Below are 22,115 nucleotides of genomic sequence, written 5' to 3' on the forward strand. Positions count from 1 at the left end.
TATTTGCAAACAAAGCAAGTGACAAAGGATTCACCTCCGAAATATATAAGCAGCTCATACAGCTCAATATCAAAAAAACAAGAAACCTGATCCAAAAATGGGCAGAAGACCTAAATAGACATTTCTCCAAAGAAGATATACAGATTGCCAACAAACACATGAAAGGATGCTCAACATCACTAATCATTAGAGAAATGCCAATCAAAACCACAATGAGGTATCACCTCACACTGGTCAGAATGGCCATCAAAAAATTTACAAACAATGAATGCTGGAGAGGGTGTGGAGAAAAGGGAACCCTCTTGCACTGTTGGTGGGAATGGAAATTGATACAGCCACTGTGGAGAACAGTATGAATGTTCCTTAAAAAACTAAAAATAGAACTACCATTTAACCCAGCAATCCCACTACTGGGCATATACCCTGAGAAAACCATAATTCAAAAAGAGACATGTACCACAATGTTCATTGCAGCTCTATTTACAGTAGCCGGGACATGGGTGCAACCAAAATGTCCATCAACAGATGAATGGATATAGAAGATGTGGCACATATATACAATGGAATATTACTCAGCCATAAAAGGAAACGAAATTGAGTTATTTGTAGTGAGGTGGATGGACCTAGAGTCTGTCATACAGAGTGAAGTAAGTCAGAAAGAGAAAAACAAATATCGTATATTAACACATATACATGGAATCTAGAAAAATGGTACAGATGATCCAGTTTGCAAGGCAGAAACAGAGACACAGATGTAGAGAACAAACGTATGGACACCAAGGGGGGAAAGCGGTGGGGGCGGGGGTGGTGGTGATGGGATGAATTGGAAGATTGGGATTGACATGTATACACTAATATGTATAAAATAGATAACTAATAAGAACCTGCTATATTAAAAAAATAAATAAAAGAAAATTGAAAAAGAAAATTCCTGCCTGCATAGAGCCTACATTCTAGCAGAATGTAGACTGAAAAAATGGGATAAAGTAACAAGTTTCATGATCAGATGCTTGCTGTCCGCCAGGCACTGTACTTGGCACTTAGCTGTACGTTAATTCATCTAATCCTCACAAGAGGCTCCAATGGAAACCCAGCTTATATCCACACAGCTGGTAAATAGCCAAGCTGAGATTTAAACCCAGGGTCTCGTTGAGTCCAAAGTCTGTGTTCTTAATGGCCATGCTACACCATCTCCCTCATGCTAATAATTTTCTAAAACTGCAAAGGAGCCTAGGATAAAAGTGTCTATGTAAGTCTCAGGTCAAAATAGGGATCTGGATAGGAAAAAGCACCAACGTCTGAGAAGCACCTACTACTTATAAAGAATTTTCATTTACCCTACCCCAACTATCCCATGAGGTTTGGAATTTTCTTTTCTTTGCAGATAAGAAAATGGAGATGCAGGAAATTTCAGGGAATTATCCAACATCTGACTTGAACCTTCCACAGACCTGTCCAGCTGTGGAGACCCGGGCATAAGCACAGCCATCAGAAGACATGGAGGTCAGCTCACAATCAGTCAGAGAAGCCTATCTGGCAGAATACAATTCTTCTTCTGTCATACAGAAAGCAAGTGTCATGGCTCACAAAACTCTATCAACTGCTCCCACAGGTCAACACTAAAAGAGTAATGAGAATGATAGGAGCATGTTGAAGAAATATTTCTACCTCCCATCGGTTTGTATTTCTCTCTTCTTCATAATAGCTTTTTACTACCTAATCCAGGCTTGGGCCCTCCCTCAGCCAGAATCACTACAATCTGTGTTGTGGGAAGGAAAAGGCTCTCCCGTTGTAAAATAACGTTTTCTACCTTGTTGTTCCTGTAATAAATAATTTCACCATTACACCAAATGGTGCCCTTGTTCAAGACTCTGAGTTCCTGGAGAGCAGGGACCAGATGGCATCCATCTTCATGTCTCCAATAACCAGGTCAATGCGTGGCATGTAGTAAGTGCTCAAAAATTTTTTTATCCAATTTGATTAAATCTTATTTAGCTCCAACATGTCCTGAGCAGATTTTAGGGTCATTTATGACTTCAAAGGTCTAGGGGTAGATGGCAATGATTTAATAAAATGTCTTTGGCATGTTTGTGGTTAAGCAGTATTAAAAACAATAAAATAAACAACAAAAAACCATAAATGTAGATTTCTGAACACTCTAAACTCAGTGTAAATATTAAAAGGGCTTACTTTTAATAAAAGTTTTTTTAAGAAAAGTTTTAGGTTTCTAGAAAAATTGCATAGATAGTACAGAGAGTTCCCACATACCCTACGTGCAGTTTCCACTATAATTAACATCTTACATTAGTGTGGTACATTTGTCATAATTAATGAACCAACATTGACATATTATTATTAACTAAAGTCCATACTTTATTCAGATTTCCTTAATTTTCATCTCCTGTCCTTTTTCTGTTGCAGGATCCCATCCAGGATCCCACATTACATTTAGTAGTCGTGTCTCCTTAGGCTCCTCTTGGCTGTGACAATTTCTCAGACTTTCCTTGTTTTTGACAGTTTTGAGGAGTACTGGTCAGATATTTTATAGATTTCCCCTCTGTTGGAATTTTTCTGGTGTTTTTGTCATGATGAGGCTGGGGTTATGTGTTTTTGGAAGGAAGGTTGCCATTCTCATTATATCCAGTTTACATACTGTCAACATGACTTATCACTGTTGATGTTGCGCCTGATCACCTGACTGAGGTAGTGTTTGTCAGGTTTCTCCATTGCAAAATTACTCTTTCTTCCCAAGGGGCTTATTTTTATTTATTTTATGCGGTATGTTTTATATACAGTAAAATGAGCGCAACCATTTAAAGTGTGCAGTTTGACAAGGATTGATGAACCACAGCGGTGGTTTTCAACCAGAGGTGGTTTTGTCACCCAGAAGACATTTGACGATGTCCAGAGACATTTTTGGTGGTTTCATCTCAGATGAGGGGAGGAGTTACTGGCATCTAGTGGGTGAAGGCCAGGGACACTGCTAAATATTCTATAATGCACAAGTCAGCCCTCCTCAAGAAGGAATTATACAGCCCAAAATGTCAGTAGTAACAAGGCTGAGAAACCCTGATATACACTCATGTAACCACTGTTCCCAATTTAGACCTGGCAGCACCCCAAGAATCTCTTGTGCTTCTTTGCAGCCAATCCCCCAATACCTGTCCCTGGAAAGCGCTATTCTGTTTTTCTACCATTGAGTAGTTTCGCTTGTTCTTGAACATCATATAGATGGAATAATACTTTCTTTCTCTTTTTGTCTCTGGCTTCTTTCACTCAGCATAATGTTGAGATTCATCCATGTTGTTTTATGTATCAGTAGTTTGTTCCTTTTTATTGAACAGTACTCCATTGTATGGCTATACTGTACTTTATTAATGGGCATTTGGGTTGGTTCCAGTTTGGGGATTTTAGGAGTAAAAGGAAAACTGTTTAGAAGTCTTTGTGTGGACAGATGTTTTTAGTTCTTTTGGATGAATACCTAGGAATGGAATTGCTAGGTCATATGGTAAGTATACATTTAACTCAAAGGGCTTATATTTTTAAAATAAGAAAGACAAAATAAATCTTTCTTTATCTTATTTTGGACTATATGGATTCTCTCACTACTTCTACTTTCTCATCTCAGCTAGGAAATAAGTTTTGAATTAAATAAGAAAGTGATGTCAGGGACATCCTCTTCTACTTTTTCCATCCCCAGGCAGAATTCCTTGGAATAGGTGATCAGACCTCATCAATTCCCTTCTCACTTGCACTTTGCCAAGCGAAAGTTGATGTCTCTTAAGATCAGAACCAGAAACAGCTGTGTCTCTGGTTCTTTGGGTAATGTGTGTTTGATTGTTTTTTTTTTTTTGAGAAGATGTTTATAGAAAATGGCCTGCGGTATTGGCAGTTGTGAGAACAGATCTAACTTCTGCTTGGAACTGCTATAAATTTTTAAAACAAACCAAACCCTAACATCACAATATGGCTATGTAAGGTACCTCCAAGCCAAATCCATTAGATTGGGAATGAAATATTTATTATGATCTGAATGAGACAACGACAAAGAAAGGACTTTAGATTTTCCTTAAAGTTGTACTATCAAAACTTTGAACGTTTATTTTCCTACAGTGAGTTGGGGGATTTAATCCTTGATTTAAATAAGGGCTCAACGTGATCATTCAGGAAGACAAAGTTTGCAGAATAAAGAAAAAGGAAATCTTTTCAAGGTTAAAAGTAAAGACTTGTTTTGCTAATAGGCATTCCTAACCCGTGTTTGAGGTAGAGAAAGCTATTTCTTAGGCTTAAAAATTGTCTATAATATACACTATCAAATGATCCTTCCCCTTAGAAACTAGTAAGTGATAGCCCCCAAATTTTAGAAATTCATATCCAAAGACAAAATTTTAAAAGCACCTTGGTAAAATTTTTACTTTTCTCAAAAAATTAAATAGTTTAAATAGGGACAAAGGTCTAGAAGTTGAGAGACCTAAATTCTAGTCTTGCCTCTGTTGCAGACAATGGAAAATATACTAGATGATCCCTAAGGTTCATTTCAGCTCTAACCTTTTATGAATTCCATTGTCTGATTTTCAATACACACATAAATAATAGACTACATGTATTTGTATAAGCAACCTTTTCATCCGAGTGTTTTAACTCCCTTCAAAATAATCCTGGAGATGGGGGGGTGGGGGACCTTAGATTAGAAGCATTTGCTAAATTCTTTTCTTGTGTGGAGTTACTATCCTCCTTACAAGAATTAGAATACTAAAATGTCTTCATCAATTTTTTCAGTTACAATCTGATGAAAATTTAGCATTACCTTTTACATCTTTATTTTGGGGTAGATTTATGTCTCCTTGTTGTAAGGTTAAGCATTCATATGACACTTTGATGTTTACTAAGTGGTTAAATATCTTATGCAAGTTAATTCTCATGGGAGATATTTTAAAGGCTGTCTGGCTTATTTAAATGGAAAGAAATTGCTTTGGGAAGAAAGTATGTACAAATGGAGTTAACTTTGAAGGGAATGTATGCCACCTTAATCTGAAACCATCATGAGAAGCTGAGAGGGGTACAACTGTTGTCAGAGTGCATGACTTCTGTTCCTAAGGGTTAAATAAGGTCACCTCTTGGGTGTTTCCCTTTCATATAGTCAGTCAGGATTACCATTTTGACAACTTTTCCATGCATCACATTACTCTTTTTATATCTGAGTTTTCAGTATTTGACACCTCCTTTCCCACACAATAGCCCTCAGTGAGGTACATCCCTTATTCAGGTGATCATCTCAAGGTCATAAAATCATCTGCTTTTCAACCGGGGAAAAACCTAATAGAGTGGACAGTTCTGATGTTAGCCTAATAGTATGAACCATAGGAACTCTCCTGGTGTGAAGATTTTTTTAAAGACCCCTAATTCACCTGAGGTACAAGTACAAATATACAGTAAGGTCATCTGCAAATTATATTCGCCATGAAAATAGAACCTTGACTTCTTTGACTTAAGTGATTAAAATATCAGATTCGAATATCACAGTGGCTTGTCTTTCTGCATTTTAATTTGCATGGTTTACAAACAAGACACTATCCTTTTAAGTTAAAGAAAATCCAAACATAATGGCTGTAAGCCTATGTGAATGAACCATAGTCTGAAAACCATGATGTTCAGAATGAGTAGAGATAATTATATTGTTAAAATGACCAAAAAAAAAAAATTGCCCTGCCATTGCCATAAAGGTAACATTATCACCTGAGTCCAGAAGTAAAATTTACCCACAGGGCTTCTTTCTGATATAACAGTGCTGGTCATGATGCCATAAAGTGTCAGGACATCGTGTCCATGACTGCATAGAGTCATAGGCTCACCTCGAAAAGGGAATTTCTACCACAATAAGAACTTACACTTTTTAGATTAGATTGTTTTCTCAGCTGAAAGAAGAAATGGTTTCTTTGGACAAGATGTTTAAATGAACAAATGTAGACAATATTTTTACCTTGCAATAATCATCAGATCTCTGTAACCCACTTTGGATAATAGTGTGTTTCCATGAGAGACGAATTGCTAGTAAGAAGTTGACCTTTACGGAGACAAGGCTAGAACTCCTACCAGGCATCATATTAGAGAATTAGGCTGTTTCTACAGATTTACAAATGCACCTTTGGGGAAGGAATTAGCTTGCTGAGGGGGGAATGTGTTGGATCCTAGATAGCAAGATGTTTATTTCTACCTTTCTGAGAGGCATCTTCCAGAGGAAACATGTTGAGATAGACTCCTGTCCTCTCTTCTCATAGACTTGGCTCTAACCTTGCATGTGGACTCGCCCTCTTGCTGAGGGACTCCCCCTCTTTCCTCAGCAGCAGGAGTGTCCTGCCCAGCTCTGCCGGGCTTCCTCGTGGTCTCCTTGCTATCAGCAGAACTGCCTTCCATGCCAGTCATGCTAGCTCATCTTCTGTGTCTCCATTTCTCCACGGTTCAGTATCCAAGCCCCCATCTTACACCTTCCTCTTTTGCTATCTATGCAACATACATTGAAATGTTTTGCCAAAAGTCCATATCACTGTTGGCATAAAAGTTTGGAACCATCTCCATTTCCCAGTGTTCCACACCTAAAAGATCCCTATTCTTTCCCCAATCTTCCCCCAAAGAAGATTGGTCGATCTTGATACGAGTTGGACATTTTAGAACAAATCATTTGTGTTGGCTATGGTCTGATTATTGTGCCCTGGGCTTTTGAAGAGAGCCAATCCAGGGACCACTTGGTTATTTGTCCTGCCTTGGGTTTCAGGGGTTTTGTACACATTAAAAAAATAATACAAATTGATCATTTTAAAAGGAGATAATAAAACTAAAATTCCTCCTATCACTCCCGCAGAGATACCCAATGGTTGGAGAATATTGGTTATCCCTAAAGACTTTTTTCTATGGGATATACTAGTCTAAGATGTATACTTTGCCTGCCTTGATTTTAAAAGGTATTTGTGAACATGTCAAATTCTAAGAAATGATCTCTTGGTGTTTATTTTTTTTAACTTCCACAACCCCTCAGTTCTGCTAGTTTATTAAAAGAGATAAATTTATCTACACATTCCTTTCACAAAGAAGTTTACACATCAGAAAATATATTATTATAATTTATGGTAACATTTAGTCCTTTCTATCTCTTTGTAGCAAAGCTTCACTCACACTTGGGTCTCTTCTTACAAGTTGCACTAGATAATAGCACATGTGGCCAAAAAGCATTACCAATATCCTAGACTGAAATGAAAATGCAAAAAGAATGGGAAATATGAGAAACTCTGAACACAGACACATTTCATACACAGCAGAACACCTATGTCTTACGCCAGATCCCACACAGACCACCCTGAGTGTGAATGATTACAGTGGAAAGAGACATAGGATAAACATCAATAGTAAGACTCAAACCTCAATGTAGTCTTAGATTCATCAAAGACCAGAGCTCTGATTCCTGCATGTATTTCCCCTCGCCCTTCCTACATGTCCAGGGCTTCCACACCCTCTCTCTCAGCCCATCTGTCCTTCTTACTACCTCACCAGTGTGGCTCGAAACCCAGGCTCCCCACTGCCCACCCACAATGAAGATGGGCAACATGGCATCAGGCCCTGTGGCTGTGCTGGCAGAGGATAGGGTAGTGGTGAAGTCATCAACATTAGAAACAAGATATCTGCGGCAAAGCCTGCTAGCTACCTATGCCAATATCCATTCTCCCCTTTCTCCTTAGGAACAGGAGTCTAATTTTTAGCTGGGCACGTTGCCACCTGAAATAAACAACTGTATTTTTCAGCATTCTTAGCAACTAAGTATGGTCTCTCAATGTAAAAGCCATAGTCCTTCCAAAGGCTTTCAAATTGCAAGTTGTAAGATGTAACCAAAGAACTCTACACAGAATTATTTGTGGAAGGGCTAGGATCGCTGCTTATAATGGAACTGACTTGGTTGAGAGTTTCTTTCTGCCTACCCTCCTGCTGACAGTGTAAAATATGAACATGATATCCGGGGCTCCAGCCATCTACCTTGTGCCATGGAGTATCCTTAAGGAATGATGCTGAAGCTGTGGAAGCATAAATTTCTGAGCCTGGAGCCTGATGACACACCATGGGGTCACAGTAGCATCCCTGGACACCTTGCCTTTATATTGCCTTTATGCAGAGAGAAACGATTCTAAGTCCTTGTAATTTCAGAGTTTTCTGTTATACTGATATCTGAGGAAAGAGTGTTCCAGAAGAGAGGACAGTAAGAGCAAGGGCCCCAAGGCTGGAGTGCATCTTGCAAGTTTAAGGAGAATCGAAATGGTTGGTGTGGCTGGAACAGAGTGAACAAGGGGGAGAGTGGAAGATGAGATCAGAGTGGTCCTGGAAGCCACTCCATGTAGTCTTAAAGGCCCTTGGAAGGACACTGCCTATTACACGGAGAGATGCTAGGAGTTATTGCAGAGTTTGGATCAGAGAAGTAACATGATAGGACCTCTGTTTCAACAATATCCATCTGGTTATTGTACATAAAAATGTGTAGAGGCAGAGAAACCTGTTAAGAAGCTATGAAATAATCCAGATGGGATATCATGGTGGCTTGAACCAGCACAGTATCAGTACAGGTGGTGAGAAGTGGTTAGATATCTGGTATTTTATGAAGACAGAGCCAACAAGATTTCCTGATATGAGAGAAAGAGAAAAGTCAAGAGTATCTCCAGAATTTGGGGCCTCAGCAACTGGAAGGGTGGAGTTGCCATCAACTTCATGAGGAAGGTTGTAGCTAGAGCTGGCTCACTGGTAAGGTAACTAAAATCATCCTCCCCCTAAAATCTCCTTTGCTTCTGGTGCTTAGCTCACAAACTCAACGAAGACCTACTCAATGACTCCAGGAAGAGTCCCAGAGGTCACCCTGATTCCTCCCTCTCCCTCCGTAACATCCCATCATGCCCTCTGATTTCTACTTCCTAGATATTCCATTTATCCATCCACTTCTCTCATCCATTGCCATCACTTTATTCAAGGCCACCATCATCGCTCATCTGCATTTTCACAAGAGCCTCTGAACTGGCGATGAGTCCACTGCAGATTGCGCCATTCACTGCACTGCACTTGAAAGCACCAATCCCTCCGATGGCCACCGTTTCTTGTCGTCCTTGGATATAGCCCAAAGTGCTAAGTGTATTTTTCTTTAACTTTTTGTTTTAAAATAATTTCTAACTCACAGAAAAGTTGGCAGAATAGTACAAAAACTTTCCATATACCCCTCACCCAGATATACCATTTTACTACTCTCTCTCTCTATATATATATATAGAGAGAGAGCTATAGTAGTAATATATATATATATATATATAATTTGAGAATGCATTGTAAACATAATACTCTTTTACCCCTAAATACTTCAGTGTATAGTTTCCTAGGAATGAGAACAATCACTTATATAACTGCAACACAATTATTATAACCAGAAAATGTACATTGTTACAATACAATTATGTAATATACAGACTTCAGATTTTTTTCCAGTTGAACGAACTGTGTCCGTTGTAGCAAAAGAGATACAGATATAAATATAGATGTTGTTGACACTACTGGCCCAGGAGCTAATCCAGGATCACACGTGGCATTCAGTTTTCCTGTATCTTTGGGCTCTTTTATTCTGGAACAGTTCCTCAGCCTTTGCCTTTTATGACGTGGACACTTTTGAAGAGTATAAAGCAGCTATTTCGTAGAATGCCCCTCAGTTTGGATTTGTCTGATGTTTCCTCATGGTTAGATTTAGGTTGTGCCTGTGGGGCAGGATGAGCACAGAAGTGATGTGTCCTTCTCAGTGTATCACATCAGGAGGCAGATCCTTAGCATGTTTTTAAAAGCCTCTTCATAACGTTGCTTCTGTTTATGTGTCATCCTCGTCGCTCACCCTCTATCCATCCTTGCTCCCAGGTTCTCAGACATAGTCCCAGATAATCCTTGCCAGCCCCATTTTCACCATTTCACCACCAAGCACATAACCCAAGGTCTGGCGCATAGTAGCCTCCCAACAAATATTTACCGAATGAAGCAGTGCTTCCATGCAGGCTTACTCCTGCATGTTCCCAGAGCCCTGCATAACTCCATTGTGTCTTTCATGGTGTTGCTAGATTGTTTGTCTACGTTTGGTGTTCCCTGCTAGAAAATTCCTGGAACCACATCTGAGCTCTTACATTTGATTCCAGTACACCTGAACACAGAAGGAAAGAAAGAGGGAGGGAGGAAGGAAGAGATTGGACCTTTTGTCTTAGAACATTGTTCCTTCTGAGTTTGTGTTGAGCAGGTGCAGAGCTTTTTGGAGCCTCTCTCCCAGCCACCCCTCCCCTCGCACCCCACTTCATGTTTATTCTGCCTTCCAGCATTGCACTGGGGAGGGGTGGGGCTGGGAACCATTCCAGTTGCTTTAGCCGCCTTCTCACTCCCTGTCAGTCCCAATTCTGGAATGGTTGCTTTAAGGTTGAGTTTATGCTCTTTGTGAGAGTTATTAACAAGATTCTAAAGCTTTTCTAGGGTAAATTCTCATCAGTGTATATACTAATAAGCAGTGAAATAAATAAAGGAAGAAAAAAGAGAAGAAAGAAAAAGAGGCCTGGAATACTCACAGATTAAATAGTCAGAATAATCCAGAACTTGGCTCTACTGTCTTATGAAGCCTAAATGAATAAATCAGGTGAGAGAAGGAGCTCCTTCCCCAAGGGTTTCCTTTTTCTCCTTTCCCTGGCCCTCATATTTAATTAACAACTAGCAAACACTTACTTCAAGATTTTACAAATTATAATTTAATCTTTGTAATATCTTGAAGGTTCGGTTTTCCTTATAACAACTTCTTTAAGCCCTTTCAGTATTAGGATTAGATTTGGCCATGAGCAATAGACATGGCAGTGGCTTAAACAAGATAGCAGTTTATTTCTGGCTTTTGAAAGCAAAGTTCAGAGGTAGGCTATCCATGAAAATCAGAAACCCAGGTTCCTTCTCTCCTGTTGTTTTGTTGTTCTGAACATGTTGCTGCTACCTTATTAGCTAAGATGGCTGCTGGAGCTCCAGCCGTCCCATGTCATTCCATTCAACAAGAAGGAGAAAGGAACAAAGGTACTCTTCTATCCTCTAAAGACACCTTTTGGAAGTCAGATGTGGAACTCCTGCTTTCAGCTCGTTGGCTACAGCCTTGTCACGTGGTCACTCCTAGCTGTAAGGGAAGCTGAGAATTATAGCTTTTATCTGAGGCGATCCAGTTCCCAGCTAAAGCTGGAGGAATAAGGAGAGAACAGATAATGGGAAACAATAAGCAGTCTTTGACACAATTTACTCATCTGTAAAATGAGAATAATATTAATACGTACCGCATAGAGTCCTTGTGAGTAGAAACTGAGATAAGGCAGGTAGTTTGCCACACTCACAGTAATAATGACTTCCTTCATAATAAGACGGAAGTATACACAATAAGTGTACACTGAATGGTAGTTTACTGCTATTACTATGAAGCCTGTGAGCTGGTATCTCCATTTTGCAAAAGAGAAAACTGAAAATCCAAACAGTTAACTTCCCCAGGACACACAGAATGAACTGGCAGAACGGGGGCTAAATAGAGATTCTTTGACTCTAAATCCTGGTTTTCTTTCACCACTGGGTACCACCTTGCCTTCTACCTCACCTCACCACAACCACCTCTCTTAACGTCTCTCATGTTCACCAAGGCAACATCTAATATGTTTCTCCATTGAAAAGCTTTTATGCTCCATCCCAGCACTAACTGATCACCATTCAATGAGAGCTAAGAGTACCAGGTCCCAGTGGTGAAGACATCACTAATCAGAAGGGGCCGCATAATTGTATCTCTCATATATTACTGGTGAGAGGGTGTATGGTATAACCACTGTGGAAAACTCTTTAGCAGTTTCTTATAAAGTTAAATATATACCTATCTTATGAACTAGCAATTCCACCCCTATGTATTTATCCAAAAAAAAAGACTTGAACTAGAATGTTATTTATAGATTTATTCATAAAAGCTAAAAGAAATAAGTTAAAAAATGAAACAACCTAAATGTCCATCAAGAGGAAAATAGATAAATTGTGAAAATTTATAAAATGTAATACTGCTCAGCAATAAAAAGGAAGGAACTACTAACTGAGGCAAAAGTATGGGTGAACCTCAAAAATATGTTGGGTGAAAAAAGCCAGACCCTAGAGTACCTACTGTATGATTCAATTTATATGAAGATCAATAACAGGCAAAACTAATATATGGGGATAGAAATCAGAATAGTGGTTGCCTGGGGGGGTGGGGTGGGGGGAGATGATCAGAAAGGAATATAAGGAAATTTCTTAGGGTGATGAGAATGGTCTGTACCTTTATCGAGGTGTCAGTTACATGGGTGTATGCATTTGCCAAAACTTAACAAACTATACACTTAAGATCTCTACATTTTATTGCATGTAATATGTCAATAAAAAAGAAAATAATAATGAGATGGGGGCTGCAGAAATAAATGCTACACATAAAGATCCAAAAATATCTTCAGAAGGGAAAGAAGTGAGAATTAAAAAAAAAATTAAAGAGAGAGTGGATCTAAGATCTTAACGACAAAATATGTAATAAATAATGCCGCTATATTTGAATCAAGCCCTCTCAGTGCTACAGTGGCAGCCCCATAAGTAGTGTCTGTTTATGCAGGGCTACTGTCAACAAGATTAGAGCTTAAAAGAAAAATAAAGTCTCTTTCACAAAAGAAGACTAAAAGTACCATTCAGTCCTGTTTTCAACAAGTGGCTGTGTTTGAAATTCTCTATTTTAGCCAGCCCAAAAGCAACGAATGGATTAAGTGCCACAGGCTAGAGGCAGAGTGTTTTAGTGTCCTATTGCTTCCGTAACAAATTCCAACAAACTTGGTGACTTACAACGATGCAAACTTATTCTCTTACAGTTCTGGAAGCCAGAAGTCTATGATGGGTCTCACTGGGCTAAAATCAAGGTGTTGGCAGGGCTCTATTCCTTCTGGAAGCTTTAGGGAGAATCTGTTGCTCTGCCTTTTCCAGCTTATAGAGTCTGCCTACATCTTTTGGCTACGGTGCTTTTCTCCATCTTCAAAGCCATCGAGGGCAAGTCAAATCCTTGTCATGCTGCGTCACTCTGACTCTGGCTCTTCTGCCTTCTACTTCCATTTTGAAAGACCCTTGTGATTACATTGGGCCCATCTGGATAATCAAGGATAATTTCTCCATCTGAAGGTCAGGTGATTAGCAACCTTAATTCCAGCTGCAGCCAACCTTAATCGCCCCTTGCCACGTAGGCGATATAGTCACAGGTTCCAAGGATTAGGACACAGACATCTTTGGGGGACCATTATTCTGCCTACCATGTCGAGCTTTAACAGAACTGTAAAATGTTACTTATAACATCTCTCTCATCATCCATCACTTCTAATCCTTCCATTCTCTACATCAGCCATCAGATGAATGTTTCCAAAGGTTCTGGATTTATTTTAAGCTGTTACTCAGGTACAGGCGATAAAATAGACCGTGTTTCATAGATTACATTCTACTTTCAATTGCTTTCACTTATTTCTACAATCTCCTGAAATTTGGAAAAAGGTCTCTGTTCCAATTATCTAATGCTGTGTAACAAACCACTTAGTGGCTTAAAAGAATGAAAATATTTTGTACACAAGTCTAAAATTTGGGTAGTGCTTGATGGGGACAGCTTGTCCCTGCTCCACTTGGCATCAGCTAGAGTAGCTCCAAGGCTGGGGGCTAGAATCAATTGAAGGCTTGCTCACGTGTTTGGCAGTTTGATGCTGGCTGGTGGCTGGGACCTCAGTGAGGCTGTCAGCAGGAACACCTACACGTGACCTCTCCATGTGGCCTGGGCTTCCTCATAGCATTGCAGCTGGGTTCCAAGGATGAGTATCTCTTAAGAGACAGCCATGGATCTCATACAAGAGGAAGATGTATCACCCTTTATGGTCTGGCCTTGGAAGTGATGGTCACATTGATTTTGTCAAGGCAGCAACAAAGCCCCACCTAAATTCAAGGTGAGGAGACAAGAGATTCTACCTCTTGATGGAAGAGCATTTAGGGCCAGAAATAACCTTGCAATCTCTTTGAGAAAATACAATTGGCCACAACGTCTCTGCCACTTTCCCATTTCTTCTCTTCATTTTAAGTCTCCTCTTTCTTCCATTGTATGTGTCTCCCTTATATAGTTGCCCACCTTGGTCTTTTTTTTGTCCCTCACTCCTTCTATCTCAAAATCAGGTCAACCTGAGTTGGAAAACAACAGTTTCATGAGGTGATGTAAGAAGACTACAGCATGTCCACAAAGGGACATCTAATTGCTGGAATCAGGGATTATTCAACCACTTTGGACTGACAAAAATGGCAATTTCATATGCTTCAACCTAACATTTGCTGCCTGTCTAGGGAGAGGAAAATATACCACAACCTACTATCAGAAGAGAAATGATTCCCTCCCCACTCCTCAGGTTTCCAATGGTGGGGAGGGTCCTGAGAGATACCTTGCACTTCTCCATCACTTCCCATATCACATTGACCCAGGAATGGTGGAGTGACATCTGGTAAATTTGGAAAGGCAGGCGTGGCTGGGCTTTTCCACTTGGGGCCAAACTGGCTGCAGGTATCAGGCCTTTTCCTCTGCTCGCCAACCCACTAAAGGGAAAGGGCTGCTGGTTTCTGAGATTCCCCCTACGCCCCAATAGCTGGGTTAAACACCTAAGTTTCTGGCACTTTCCCCTCAAACATTTAAGCTATGAAAGCACTGTCAACAAGTATTTACCACAACAGAAATGAATTATACCCACAAAGCATCCATGAGTTACAAGCTGCAATGTCCATCAGATGCCACAAAATACTACACCTTGTTTTGAATGACCAATGTACACTAACTACACTCCTTGCATTCTACACATAGTTTGGCTGCTAGGGGACATATGCATGTTCTTTCACAATGTATATGTTTCATTAAAAAAAACAAAAAACAGGGCTTCAAATTAACATCACATTGTGAACAACTAGAAAAACTTAAATACCTCTGTCAGAATTAACAATGTGGTACTTTTGTTTTCATCTTTCCTTGACTACCAAACAGGAAATCTCCTCAATTAGATGTATGCTAAGTAGAAAAAAATGCCATTATCCAAGGACACAGAAAGTCCTGTCAGGTATTTCAACATGGCGGAAGAGTAGTCAGGTTTTAACTGGCCCTATTGAGCTCACCCACAAGCTACAACCTTCTTTACCTCAGCAGTGTGGTATTCAAAAGGAAAAAAAAAAAACTACAAAGTTAGTTTCTACCTTTGAAAACATCAAATGAATCACGTTCAGTTTCATCCTGTTAACTGAATGCTTGTTGATAAAAGTGCACATATCAACACTAGTAAGATTGGGATTCAAAAGTAAAATGGATTTGAGAAAACGCCCCACCTCCAACATTGTTTATTTCCTCACTAAAATAAAGAGCTGGGCTCTATGTTTTGCTAGTATTTTCCCAGTCTCCTTGTCTACTGGGTTTGAAGGCACTTTCTCTAGACAGTTCAAAGTCAGAAAGTGACCTTCTATAACTCTGTTCTTAAGTAAATGATAAGAACTTTCTCCAGTCAAAATTCTTACCAGTTTGGGATTATTGAAGTTGGACACACCGACAGATATATTTTTAAAACTGCTAGGCAAAGCGTTCTGAAACAATAGACAAAGAAGTAATAAAATATAAGAAAAAGAATGGGAAGATACAAAAATTTTCCTCTTAAAAATAGAGAACGCCAAAACAGGAAGGGCCGATGACATAGTTGTGGTTTTAGCAGGCTTTGTTTAGACAGATGCACAACTATTAAGTTTTCTGCTTTAACCTGACCAAGACTTTTGACGACAAAAAGAAAACAGCTAACTCAATAATAATAATAATAATAATAATAAAAAGATGAAAGAACATTTGAGGAGGCGAAATCTTCATGGTTTTATGGAAGATGTATCCATTTAGGTCTTTACCATAATCACCACCTTTCCAGCACTGAATAGCAAGCAGCTGGAAAAGGCCTGTATACAGATGTGGTTTTCCTTTTCCTTAACCAACATTTCATTAATTAAGTAACATTCTATCAATGGCACAAGGAGACTCATGAGGGATGTGGAAAATAGTGAGAAAAACCATAGAATCCTCGTTTGTCAATAATGGAAGAGGCCTTAAAGCTTGAGCTGCTTTCCCCTCCTATTTCCTTTCTGCAGGCTTTCAAAACGTTTGTTCACCCTGAAACCCAGGGAGGCCAAGACAAGAGGACGAACGGGAACCTCCAGCCTACATTCTACCCCCTTATCTTTCCACCCAAGTTCCATCCTTGGACAGCCCAGTTTGCATGGCTAAGCCTTGTCCACCAAGCAAGCCTGTCCGCTATCGGGAGGATAAACTCAGGGCAAATGCCTATGAAATCCCTGGAATGGGCTCGGGGCCATCTGGACAGGGAACTCTGGGGAGCCAGGAACCCAAGTGTGGTCTAGAAGGAAGGGCACAAGCTCTGGGCATTCCCTTGGCTCTGAAGATTCCTTGCCCATGGGGAATTGCAAGGCCTTACAAAGAGTCAGTGTGGAGGCCCTCTAAAGTGGGGATCCCAGAGAAGGAGCCCTGGTTGCATGAGGCAAAGGACAGTACTGACTTCCAGATACTGAAATAGTTATATTGGTCATAGACTATCATTATCTCCACCACTTATCAGAAAGTTCCCCATAGTTTCAGATGAACTAACTGGAGACCTAATATTTAGAGTAACTCAAGGACAACCTTTAAATTTCTTGAGTTATTTTAAAAAAAAATGAAACATGGCCTTGAAAGAAAAAAAAGTTTAAAAAATAATTTTAAGCTTAAATTATCTTGCTAATTAAAGCAACTTAGCCTTGATCAGAAACTACATAAAGTTTGAAATTTTAAAACGATTAATAATATTAATTTTTGAGACCAATCCAATAGTCCACATGTTTAAATTTTCCATAAGCTTCTGATTCCGAATTTTTTATCTGTTGGGAGTAAAAATTACCTCTAGAATTTTAAAGAAAACATTCTTTCTGTCATTATTTTGTTCAAAACTCTTCAAAATAAATCACCCAAGGATGTGATGATTGGTATAAATGTACTAGATGCCCCATAAAAAGATAATTACCTTTGAAAAAGAAAAAAGGTATATGAACTTTGAGCCCTCAGTCCACCAGAACTGTATCCAATTTGGAAACATCTGAGAACCACAGGAGTAAGGGGAGAAGGCGTGAGCGGGGAGGCGGGTGGAGAAGATGAGCCTCCCAAATGATTTTTGTTCAGCAATTAAAAGCGAGGAGGCATACGCAAATGACAATAACTTTCATTTTTTAAAAACATTGTTAAGAGTAGACTAGTTTTCAAGTTGGTCCAGAGAAGGATAATCCCAGCAGCTGTGACATGCTAACAATGGGTTCAGGTTCAGAGCAAGAGTAAATCAGGCTAGACCACTAAGGAACACTGTGTAAATGTAAAACACGAAAAGCCCCATGTGCGCAAAGCAGAAAGCTGTTTTTAGAGGCAAACGCAGGCCTTCTCAAAGGCTCTGGTGTGAGGTTTTGATGTAGAAAATTCTTATCAAATGTAAATATCTGGAGGGTAATCAACTCCAATCTAAGCTGTTCCTCTTTGCCCAGCTCATCTATCCCTGCCTTCCCTTTCGTCCCAAATTGCCACGGAGATGGGCACTTGCAGAAAACCATGATCCCTGAGAGCTCTTTGAAGGAGGGTCCACACAATTTTGCAACTTTTAAAATCTATGAGGTACTTTGAGCTTCCTCAGGAAAGACCTAAAAATATGAAGTCACTTATCACTTTACCTCAGAAGTTGCAAAGTTTTAAATGGCTTGAGAAGTTTTAACAGGTAAATCTGGTCAGGGATCTGACTTTGTATCATTGCATAAACTGAACTTGAATAAAATAGTTATATCAGTGGAATAACACTTACTGGGCCTGGGAAACGCTACTGGTTCATGAAAAAATCCAATCCTCTTTTAACAGTGATCATCACTACTCCTAGGTCAGAATCACTATTTATATATAAAAATACTCTCACATGAATATTTTCAAAAAATAAAGTTAATAGCTTTATTTACAGTTTGGTTTTGCTATCAACATCTACCTTTCTGTATTCTATATACAAGAATGTTCTGAAAACATCGTGTTAACATGTCATAAAACTCTTGCTATCGCTTGCCCAAACTATGACTATTTGATTTTAATTCAGCTTCTTCCCTGAGACTTTGAGAAAGGAAATAGTTTACCTGTGGTTTCATGTATGTAATTGAAATTATGCTTTTAAAGTGAACATATTGTCCTAAACTTCATATATTCCTGGAGAAAGGCAAGGAGGGAGATAAAGATACAAGCCACGTTCAGAGAGCTGGAGAGAACCTGTAGTGCCCTTCAGTAGCACCTAAAGAAACTTCTAAGCATCAGACATTCTATATACCATCTCCTTTCACTCACTGCATCTCCACAAAGTAAGCCTTGTAGTTATTATTATGCCTAATTTCAAATGTGGCAACAAGCTTGGAGTTAAATTCTCAGTTAATATGTAATAACAAGAGGACTTGAACACACAACTTTCTGGCTCCAAGTCTTGGCGTTTCTACCATGTGGCTTCTGTAGTTTCCTTCCTTTGTATTTTTTGCTTGCACTTTGGGATTTTCAAGGGGATACAGGGCAAGAGGCCATACACCTTACTTCTGGCGCTGCCTAGCTTATCTTTATATATTAACTATTAACTTTCTCCGGGAGCACAGGCACCAGCCTTAACACTTCCCCATTTTTTCACTGCTGCTAAAAGCTGATAATAGGTTTGAGCTGCCCACAGCACAAAAAAACTTTTTGCCTTTTTTTTTTAAACTGCAAAGTTATATGTATTTTAAATTCAAGCTCTGTGAGCTTAGAGAATGTCTCATGACTTCAAGATCGAAAACTGAAGTCGATCCAACACTTATCCCCCCTAAACGAATCACGAAATAGAGAAATACAGAGGATTGCGTTTCACCTGTCCCACCCTCCCAGGAAAGCATCATAATGGCATCTAAGGAAGTGTTCCAAAGGGCCCTACTGCAGCCATGCTCAGATCTGCTGTCCACAGCGGCAGACTGGCTCCCTGGAAAACTGGAAGCATTGCTGGACACTGCTTAACAAAGCTTAGCACTTCACTGGGAACTAGTCAAAGAGGCCACAGCACATGTTATAACACATTTAAGTCTCTCCTAAGATTAACGCAAAAGACTTGTAAATAAAGACCTGCAAGATGCGTGCACTAGTGTTAGCTGGTGTTTTTCTTCCGACTCTTTACTTCTCAGTAGCCAAGTGAAATTTCTGCCTTTAAAATAAGTTTCTAGGCCTCAAAATGCATAGGTCGTGCTTGAGCCCCTTAAAAGATTCAAAATGTTCACTAAGCACTCCAATAAGCTAGTCAAGTTGGTTGAAAACTGTAATATATGTACCTTCCCAAATTCTTTGAATATTTATGAACTTTTTGTTGAGATGTTATGTGCTTACCTTGGTACTGAATTAGAAATAAAAAGCTTGGTAGCTTCTTCCCAAACAAAACTGAACACTTACGGAGATGATTATCTACCACTTTGAAATACCAGAGAAAAATAAAATTGGTTTTTGCTAAAAAAAAAAATCAATTAACTGTATTTTATTTAACTACTAAGCCATCCATTGGTGGATTAGAAAGCAACAAACTTTTGTCAAATTTCGTTAACACATTTGCTTTTTTTTATTTTTTAGAATATAGTCTACATCTGGATTAAAAAAGTTTTAAATAAATTTAAGACACATAACAACAGTGGAACCCTTCATCATTCTATGTACAACACGGATAGAATGTCAGTTGGTTCCATTTCGGGTAAGTCCGCTTTCTCATAATAACATTACTTTCACTGAGGGGCACGCTTCGTACGAGCTGGCACAGTGCCAGCTTACACACTTTGAGGGGGTGGCGTGAAAAGGATGGGATAGGGGTACCACAGGACAACCCTACAGTGTAACAGAAAATCATTAATAAAGTAAGTACCGGTTACCGACAGACAGTGCTGTTTGTGCGCTTACCACAATGGAATCGCCGAAGTTTCAGAGCGAGGAGATTGGAAATACTTAAGACGGGGCCACGGTTACAAAAAGAAATAGTGCAAACAGGAAAACTGATGCAACCCTAGCAGCGCTGCGGCCTCCACCAGCCCAACGGCAGGGCGGCGGGAGGCTGTGCGCCCGCCCCGCCTTCCCTAGCGCCCAACTCCAGGCGGCGCTCCCAAATGTGGCAACCCAGCGCCGCGCCCTGGAATGGCTGGCTCTTTCTCGGCCCTTCTCCTCCGGAAAGAACAGAAAAGAAACTCCAGGAAAAGCACAGACTGAATGCAGGGCGTCAACTCAGTCCTATTCCCACCAAAGTAGAACACAGCCCCCTCATTCCTCCTCCCCACCCCCGCGGGAGAGAGGGAAATCCTTGAGCACTACCCCACCTCTTCTGCCACCGCTTTCCTCTCCTCTCCCCAAAGAAGCCCCCTCCTCCATGCAGCCCTGCCGCGTCCCCTGCACGTACGCAGCCCCCCAACTTTGCAGTTTGCCCATCGTGCCCTAGAGCCAGAAAGAAAATAGCTTTGAGGAAAGAGAGGGTGAGAGATGGGGCCGGGAAGGGTGCTGGGCAGCCGCGGGCAACCCGCCTCAGTGCCCCCAATTGCTGAAGCCGATCTCCTGCTTGTATCTATTAGTGAGGATGTTGGCTTTGCGCGTGAGTTTGGAGAGCACAGTGTGCAGCCCGCGCAGGTGGTAGTGGAACTGCTGTTCCAGGTCCTCCTCGCCGGCGTCCGCGCCCTCCAGGTGGCTCAGGTCCACCAGGATGTCCTTGGACTTCCAGGCGCTCCCCTCCTCGCTCCCCGCCGCCGGTGGCGGCTGCTGCAGGACCCCCCACTCGATGTCGTTGCGGATGGACTTGAGCAGCACGTAGTGGCTGTACATGTCCCGGGAGGGCGCGAAAAAGCTGCCGTTGCCGCCGCCCGCGCCGGGGGCCGGGGGCTTGCGCTCCTCCAGGCAGCCGCCACTGCCGCCTACCTCCACGCCGACGCCGTTGTCCAGCCCGGGCTCGGCCAGTGGCACGTCGCGCAGCAGGCTGGGCACCATCACCGTCTGGTCCATGTTGTTCACGGCGCCGATGAAGCGATTCATGGCGTTAAAGAGCGAGTGCTTCTGGTTGTAGGTGTCGCAAACCTGCATCATGGTGGCCGCGCGGGCGCCGAAGCACAGGGACGCAGGAGCACGGGATGGCCGGCCGGGGCGAGGGGCTGTACGCCTTTCACGCGCTCTCTGAGGCCCGCGCCGGGGGCCTGGCTACAGCCGGTGCGGCGGGATTCCCGGCTTCCTGCGCCCTCTCCAACTCTCGTCTAGATCGAAGCCCGGCCCTGCGGGAAGCACGACTTCTCCTGGCTCTGGCGTCCGGAAGCTCGCGATATCGGCGCGTGGTCTCTGGGTCGAGCCCTGGCCTGGTTGGGAGACGGGGACGAAAGAGCAGATTATTCACGCGGCTAGGGTGCCCGGCGCCCCCACCCGCGCGCACCTCCCTCCCTGGTTACAGCTTGTCTGGGACGGCTCCCGGGTGACTCCCAGCAGGAGTCCCACCTCCTCGCCCCCCGCCCAGGGCCGCGGAGAAAAGGAAGGGGTGCTCCCCACTCCCGTCTCCCTCCGCAAAGCCTGAGTCCAAGCACCCACGCTGACGGGGCAGAGGTGGGGCGGGGGCACGCACTTCCTCCGGCGTCTCGAGATCCCCTGCTGCTGGGTAGCTCAGTGTTCCCGCTGCTGGATGCTGCTGCCTGCGGACGCTGCTGCGGTCAGTGGCCGAACTGTGACTGCGGGCGGTGGTGGTGGCGTCGGCCCCCTACCCATCCCAGGTGCTCAATTTATAGAGCCCCGGAAAGGTGTCGCCGGCGCTCAGGGCCACTCGCCGTGTCTCCTCCTCCCGCCTCCCCGGTAGCGCGGAGATAAAAGGCCCGAGCTGGGGATGACCGCGAGTAACACTCCAGGCCCTTTCTACAGCGGGGGCGGGGCGCGC

At 41.7% G+C, this 22,115-nt stretch overlaps 1 protein-coding gene across 1 annotated transcript; it reads right to left on the reverse strand.

The window, feature by feature from the left end:
- Positions 1–19,766: 19,766 nt before the first annotated feature.
- On the reverse strand, positions 19,767–22,106 carry MID1IP1 (MID1 interacting protein 1). Its single transcript, XM_067722242.1, has 2 exons — positions 21,810–22,106; positions 19,767–21,549 (listed from the first exon to the last, which is right to left on the reverse strand). Exon 2 carries the CDS (start codon positions 21,284–21,286, stop codon positions 20,735–20,737), a length of 552 nt encoding a protein of 183 aa, XP_067578343.1. The 5' UTR covers positions 21,287–21,549; positions 21,810–22,106; the 3' UTR covers positions 19,767–20,734.
- Positions 22,107–22,115: the final 9 nt, after the last annotated feature.

Source organism: Pseudorca crassidens, chromosome X (genome assembly GCF_039906515.1).
Source record: "Pseudorca crassidens isolate mPseCra1 chromosome X, mPseCra1.hap1, whole genome shotgun sequence".
Lineage (NCBI taxonomy): Eukaryota > Metazoa > Chordata > Mammalia > Artiodactyla > Delphinidae > Pseudorca > Pseudorca crassidens.